Below are 8,096 nucleotides of genomic sequence, written 5' to 3'. Positions count from 1 at the left end.
TTTAAAACATAACTGACAGGAAGAATCACTGTGAATGACTGGCAGCAACAACCACTGAAAAATGAGACCAGAACCTGTGTGAGTCTTTATTTACACAGTTAAGTTATATAATGTCATTTTTAATAAGCATTCAGCAAAAAAACAGACACATAACCAAAACTAGTAAGAAATTTGGTTGCTTCTTATGAACCCAAGAGCTAAACATTTTAAAACACAAAAGCTATTTAGTCAATTCACTGATAATAATCGAACTTGTGCAATGTGGACAACCACTGATCAAACAGTTAAATCAACGTGGCATCACTGAAATTCTGGATTCCTTTGTATCTAAGACAGAAATCCAAGATATGACCAGGGAGTCAAATGAATCCATATGTAAAATGAACATTCTGAAATACAGGAATGCTCTGAAATACTAACACTGATCAACTTCTTTGTCGCTGTAACACGGCATGCTTTTGAAAAAGAAAATAAAAGTTCAAATATATTGTTTTCTAAAGGAAATAAAGTTAAAAAAAAAGGGTGAAAAAAGGGAAAAAAAAGAATTTTGAAAAAGAAAAGCAAAACCGGAGATATCACAATTCTAGACTTCAAGTTATATTACGAAGCTCAAGTAATCAAAACAGTATGGTACTGGCACAAAAATAGACACGTACACCAATGGAATCTGAAAGAAAACCCAAGAATAACCCACAATTATGTAATAATTATATTAATCTTCGACAAAGCAGGAAAGAATACCCAATGGGAAAAAGACAGTCTCTTTAACAAATGGTGTTGAGAAAAGTGGACAGCAACAAGAATGAAGCTGGACCACTTTCTTACACTATATACAAAAACAAACTTGAAATGGATTAAAGATCTAAATGTGAGACCTGAAACCATAAAAATCCTAGAAGAGAGTGCAGGGAGTAATGTCTCTGACATCGGCCAAAGCAACATTTTTGTAAATATGTCTCTGGAAGCAAGGGAAATAAAAGCAAAAATAAACTATGGGACTATATCAAAATAAAAGGTTTCTGTACAGCAAAGGAAACAATCAATGACACTAAAAAAATGACCAACTGAATGGGAGAAGACTTTTGCAGACAACATGCCCAACAAAGGGCTAGTATCCAAAAGATACAAGGGACTTCTACAGCTCAACAGCAGAAAAGCAAATAATCCAATTTAAAAATGGGCAGAACACATGAACACACATTTCTCCAAAGAAGACATCCAGATGGACAACAGACACATGAAAAGACACTCAACATCACTCATCACCAGGGAAATGCAAATCAAAACCACAATGAGACATCACCTCACACCTGTCGGTATGGCTGAAATATAAAATTACAAGAAACAACAAGTGCTGGTGAGGATGTGGAGAAAAGGATCCCTCATGCACTTTGGTGGGAATGCAAACTGGTGCAGCCACTGTGGAAAACAGTACAAGTTTCCTCAAAAATTAAAAATAGAGCTATCCTATAATCCAGTAATCGCACTACTGGATTTACCCAAAGAAAAGGAGACACTAATTCAAAGGGATACATGCACCCTTATCTTTACAGCAGCATAATTTGTAATAGCCAAATTGTGGAAACAGCCCAAATGTCCATTGGTAGATGACTGGATAAAGAAGATGTGGTATATATATACAATGGACTATTATCCAGCCATATAAAGGAATGAAATCTTGCCATTTGCAACAACATGAGTGGAGCTAGAGAGTGTAATGCTAAGTGAAATAAATCAGTAAGAGAAAGACAAATACTATTTGATTTCACTCATATGTGGAATTTAAGAAACAAAACAAGTGAGCAAAGGGAAAAAAGAGAGAAAGAAGCCAAGGAACAGACTCTTAGGGCACCTTGCGGCTCAGTCGGCAGGGCAGGCGAGTCTTGGTCTTGGGGTTGTAAGTTCAAGCCCCATGTTGGGTGCAGAGATTACTTAAAAATAAATCTTAAAAAAGAGAGAAAGAAACAGACTCTTAACTATAGAGAACAAAATGGTGGTTACCAGAGGGGAGGTGGGTGGGGGGTGGGTGAGATAGGTGATGGGGATTAAGGAGGGCACCTGTTGTGATAAGCACAGGGTGATGTATGGAATAGTTGAATCACTGTATTGTACACCTGAAACTAATGCAACACTGTATGTTTACAACACTGCAATCAAAATTAAAACAGAACCACTACGAAATACTTTACTCCCATTAGGATAGTTACAATAAAAAGATAGATAATAAGTGTTGGAGAAATTGTCACTGCTCAGATGCTGCTGGTGGGAATATAAATGGTGCAGCTTCTGGAAAACAGATTGGCAGTTCCTTAAAAGGGTAAACATAGGGTTATCCCATGACCCGGTATTTCACCTCCCAGCTGTATATTCAAGATAACTGAAAACATATGTCCACAAAAAAACATGTGTGCATATATTATAGCAAGATTATTCATAATAGCCAAAAAGTAGAAACAAGCCAATCGCCCAAGAACGGATTAATAGTAAACAAACTGGTATATCCACACAACGGAATATTACTCAGGCATGAAGAGGAATGTGGCACTAACAGAACCTGGAAGAAACTTGGAAACATTATGCTTGGAGAAAGAAGAAAGAAGACTCCATATTTTATGACTCCATGTATATGAAGTGTCCTGAATGGGCAAATCCATGGGGACAAAAAGTAGATTAGTGATTAGTGGTTGCCAGGGCCTGGGGATAGAACAGACTGGAGAGTCAACTGCTAGAGAACAGAAGGTTGCTCTCAGGGAGTAGAGCATGCTCTGGAATTAGGCAGTGGCTGGTGATGGCTACACAGACCTGTGAATGTATGAAAACCCACTGAACTGTGTACCTTTAAAAATGGTGAATTTGGGGTACCTGGGTGGCTCAGTGGATTAAAGCAGGTAAGGAGCGCCTAGGTGGCTCAGTGGGTTAAAGCCTCTGCCTTCGGCTCAGGTCATGATCTCAGGGTCCTGGGATCGAGCCCCACATTGGGCTTTCTGCTCTGCGGGGAGCCTGCTTTCTCCTCTCTCTCTGCCTGCCTCTCTGCCTACTTGTGATCTCTGTCAAATAAATAAATAAAATATTTTTTTAAAATGGTGAATTTTATGGCATGTGAGTTGTATCTTGAGGGTAAACTTAGCCAATTTGTACTGAGAAGGTCATGCCAGCTGTGAGGAGAGCAGATCAGAGGTGGGGGTGAGAGATGCCTTAACAAATGGACATGTGAAAAGGCTTTGGAGTTTATAGAGGTCATGACTTTGACCATGTCATAGGATAGAGCTTACTTTTTCAACTACAGTGATGGAAGCAGAGGGTGGAAGGTGGAGGCCTTGCACTGCCCATGCTGCTGACCTCCAAGGATTTGGTTCTTGTAAACCTCCCCGGGAATTCATTTCCTATAAGCGTTCTTCTTCTTCTTCTTCTTTGTCTTGGTCCTATGATCAGTGCTCCCAGAGCACTGGGACCCAAGGCAGTTTCTCAATGATAATGTGCATCTGATGCAACACCTCACACACTTTTTTAATAACTCCCGTTGCTCCTGCCCTCAGCAGCCTCAGCCCAGCTTCATTGCATGAATTAAGCCTAAGTTTTGTTCCCTGAGGAGTGTCCTTTCCCTTAAGGCCAATCTTCTGTGTTCTTGGTCTGACAGAGGCCAGGAAAAGAATGGAGCTGCCAGAGAAGAGTGGTCTGGAGGGTGGAGGTTCTAAGTCCCCTTGGCCACTTTGGGCCAGAGGTAGGTGATGGCTACTGTGTCCTTCCCATGGACAAGTCAGCACTGAAAAGGCTCCTGCAAAGCCTATTGTAAGACAAGAATGGGGTGGAGGGAGGGTATGGGAAAGTCACTGGGCAAGGATGCTGGGGGACGGGGCTTGGGCGAACAGTTAATTTTATCTGAAACTAAGACTTTTGTCCATACTGGCTTATGTGTTGTGTGGAATTCAGGACAGAGGGTGGGAGGGAGAGCAGAAGAGACACAGCTGGTTTCTCCCCCATCTCCCCCACACATACTCCAGCTTCTTCCCACATCTAGAAGAAAACACACCAGGTCTTTCTCTCACACTTCCCGCCCTCTACTGTTTCCCTTTTAATCCTCTGTTCTCCTCCTCCTGCCCGCTGCTCTCCCACTCTGAGTCTTCATTCCTTCTCTACTTCTATGTCTCCATCCTCCCTTCTTCAAGATCTTGTCTTAATAAGACCTGTTAATACTTCCAAGATGACTACAGACTAGATTCACCCCCATTTTTGGAATCACTTGTCCCCCCGCCTCCTCTCAGTCCTGCATGGATGAATTTCATAAGAGTAAGGTGGATGGGAAACAAGGTTGAGCAATAAAAGAAAAGGGTCTGGAATCCTTCTCTTTCCCTTTTCATATCCATGACCCTCAGTATGTCACTTTATTTTGCTTTCCCATCTAAATCTATTCTTTTTGCACGTAGGCGGAAGAATCATTTCAAAGATTCTTACAAGTTCGTGGAAAGCATGCTGGCCATGCTAAGAGGACGCTTTTAGGTTTGTAACTCTGGTGATGGTGGGAATTAGAATTTGGAGCTCCCTTTAAAGTCCCTCGAACTGAACTTTCATTCATTGGTGACTTGCTCTCTTTTCATTTCTCGCAGTGGTCTGGCCCATCACAGCACATCAAGCCATCAAACATTCTTTTAGGAATTATCTATGAGAAAGGCTATGTGTGCCCCAGGAACTGTGTAGCACTCAACATATCAGACTTGCATTGAAATTACAAATACAAGCGAGGAGACATCCTTGTGGAAAAATACCAGTCTGTGGTAATGTTAGAGAATATTCATTAATCTCAGGCCTTGAAGGAGGGGTAGGATTCAGACAGATGAACAGGATGGGAAGGCAATCCAGGTGGGGTGCTGGCCTGATGATAGGTCCTGACGCCTGAGGAACTGAGGAGGGGATCAATTTGGTTGAAGTCAAGTGTTCTCAGCAGGGAGCAAGTAAGAAGAGAATAGTGCTTAGGAGTGCAGAATATATGGGACTCATCAGACCTGGTTCAGAGTTCCAGCTCTGCTACTCACTCTCAGTGTGACCTGGGACAAATTATTTAACCTTTTTAAGCCTCAGTTTATTTGTTTGTAAAGTGGGGATAATTAATAGTATTTACTATATTTTATAAGGATGCAAATACTTTATGAGAATTAAACAGGTTAATGTTTATAAATTGTTTAGCATAGTGCCAACACCTAGCGAACACTCAGTAAATGTCTGCTACTACAATACAGCAATTCCTGTCACCACTACAAGAAATGTTGACTACTTCAGCTACTGCTAAGTGGCAGATGGGTCTGGAAAGAAAGGTAGGAGCCCTTGAAAAGCCATCTAAGTGTGAATTCTTTCTTATAGGCAATGAAGAACCATGGAAAAGTCTGGAAAGTTTTGATTTAGATGGAAAATGTCTATTAGGAAGTTGATGTTACAGAGTGTGCATCTCTGACTGATGAAGACATAGAGACGTGTGTGACAGTTGTAATTTTTATAGGGATAAAGGTAAAAATAGGGATAATAGAACTCTGTTGTTGGCATTTTAGGAATCCATAATTAGATGGGAGGGTTGGGGTAAAGGGTTAGAGGTCAGGCGCTTTCTCAGAGAGGCCAAACCAGGCCATTAAAGATGCTGCCCACCCAGTCTAATCTTGACAGCATGTGGTAGAGCAAGGACACAAAGCTGGAGACAGAGACGTATTACCCTCTGTTAGAGTTGTTCTGACAATGCCCCTCGAGTGTCTGCTCCACTCCCGCCTGTCTCAGGGCTTTCCACCCCAGTGTGCCAGGATAAGCCTATTTTAACCCTGTCTCATCACATTATTTCCCACCAAACGGCTTACAGGGGTTCTCAGTTGTCCATGGGGTTGCTTTTCATATAGTCTTATGCTGACAGCTGGTGGAGTCACAGGATTAAAAAAAAAATGCATCTTCCTGGTACACCATTTTTACACACATATTGGGCTTGAATGTGAATTCTAGGGATAAAATAATGATGACAATATTTTGAGTCTTGGAACACCTCACAGATAATTTCAGAGATAATTCTGTTTCATAATTGTAGATAGAAGTCTTTTTACACTTATTCATTCAATTTCCTATGAAAAGCGTATCAGTGCAATTGCTGTTTTCTTCTCATATATCAGGTAGGAAGCCGGACAGAGAAATCCTTTTAGGTTCCATTGTCTTTACAGGGTGGAGCCTCAGAACAAGTTTTCCTGAATGATTAGAGAAAATTTTAGAAAGGTGTAACTCGAGGGAATGGGTTTTAACATTAAAGAACTAAGTTTATTTTTCAAGGGAATGCCTGCTAGAACTTCCACTTACTGAACTAATGAAATCTGTTTCTTCTTTCTTCTGTATTTTCTGTAACTCCTTGATCTTAGCAATCAAAGTTTACAAGCCACAATACTTAAATTTTTTAAAAAACCCTCAAAGATGGTCTAGAGATATGCTTATAATAGAAAGTTCCAATAGTTTTTAAAATATAAAGCTTGAGAGTTCAAGGAAATTTTGCATTTGTCCTGGGCTGTTCTGAGATACCTCTGTAGATGGCCTCATGGCAACAATGCCATTAGAGAAGTATTTATATGGAAAAGTCTGAGAAGTCCTAATCATCCCAGATTTAGCCAAGATCATCTGCTTGTTTGCTTTACATTTGGTTCCAAATTAGGGCATGAAAATTTCTTCTAATCCACACCTCTCTTCCTCGGCAATGAATCATACGCAGCTCAAACTGCCATGACGAAGCATCTATTTGTTTATCTAAAACCATTAGTCTCTGTATCCTTTCAAGATTTTTGCAGCCAGGATGATGATATTTGTAATCACCTGTACTTGATGACATGTTTATTCATTTTTTTCATTGACTCAACCATGTTTGTGGAGCCTGTAGTTCACATGGCGCTATGTCGGGCACATTAGGTATGAATCAACAAGAAACCTATGGGACAAGGACAGAGTGATACAAAGAGGGGGGGACCCATAAAAGCCTGGGATACGATGTAGGGTGTGGTTAAGGAGATAAGTCTGTGAGGGCCTTGAAAATATATTTATCTCCATGGAAGGCTCTCCTAAGTTCCATCTTAGAAAATATTCAACAATGACTTTGATCAACTTATTCTGACTCTTTAAAGGTAAATGATGGAATTTTCATGATTTTTTGCATGGTTTTTCTTTAGGCATGTGGGGAAGATCCCATGGAAGCACAGAATATCACACAGGTGTCAGAGTTTGTCCTCTTGGCATTCTCACAGACCCATGAGCTCCAGAAATTTCTGTTCCTGGTGTTCCTATCTGTCTATGTCACCACTGTTGTGGGAAACATCCTTATCATGGTCACAGTGACTTCTGACTCCCGACTCCACAGCCCCATGTATTTCCTGCTCCGAAATCTGGCTGTCATAGACCTTTGCTATTCCACAGTGACTTCTCCAAAGATGCTAGTGGACTTCTTTCATGAGGTCAAGACCATCTCCTACCAGGGATGCATGGCCCAGATCTTCTTCTTCCACCTCCTGGGAGGTGGGACTGTCTTCTTCCTTTCAGTAATGGCCTATGACCGCTACATAGCCATCTCCCGGCCCCTCCACTATGTCACCATCATGAACACTCGATTGTGTGTGGGCTTGGTGGTGGCTGCTTGGGTAGGGGGATTTGTTCATTCCATTGTCCAGCTGGCTCTGATGCTCCCATTGCCTTTTTGTGGCCCCAACATCCTGGATAACTTCTACTGTGATGTCCCCCAAGTGCTGAGACTTGCCTGCACGGACACCTCCCTCCTGGAGTTCCTCATGATCTCCAACAGTGGAATGCTGGTCCTCATCTGGTTCCTTCTCCTTCTGGTATCTTACACGGTCATCCTGGTGATGCTGAGGTCCCACTCAGGGCAGGCAAGGAAGAAGGCAGCTTCCACCTGCACCACCCACATTATTGTAGTGTCTATGATCTTCATTCCCTGTATCTCTGTCTACTCCCGGCCTTTCAGTACCTTTTCCTTGGATAAGACTTTATCCATTAGCTACACAGTTATGACCCCCATGCTCAACCCCATGATCTACACACTGAGGAATCAGGAGATGCAGGCAGCCATGAAGAGATTA

General features: G+C 41.6%; 1 protein-coding gene across 1 annotated transcript; it reads left to right on the top strand.

The window, feature by feature from the left end:
• Positions 1–7,193: 7,193 nt before the first annotated feature.
• On the top strand, positions 7,194–8,090 carry LOC116875922 (olfactory receptor 4D1; the record flags this gene model as incomplete). Its single annotated transcript, XM_032871764.1, has 1 exon — positions 7,194–8,090. A coding segment is annotated over exon 1 (897 nt), but the record flags the coding sequence as incomplete, so codon positions are not given.
• Between the last annotated feature and the right edge of the window lie 6 nt (positions 8,091–8,096).

The sequence above is a fragment of the Lontra canadensis genome, unplaced genomic scaffold (assembly GCF_010015895.1).
Source record: "Lontra canadensis isolate GAN:19392208 unplaced genomic scaffold, GSC_riverotter_1.0 scaffold43, whole genome shotgun sequence".
Lineage (NCBI taxonomy): Eukaryota > Metazoa > Chordata > Mammalia > Carnivora > Mustelidae > Lontra > Lontra canadensis.
This window is presented reverse-complemented; position numbering and strand designations above follow the sequence as displayed.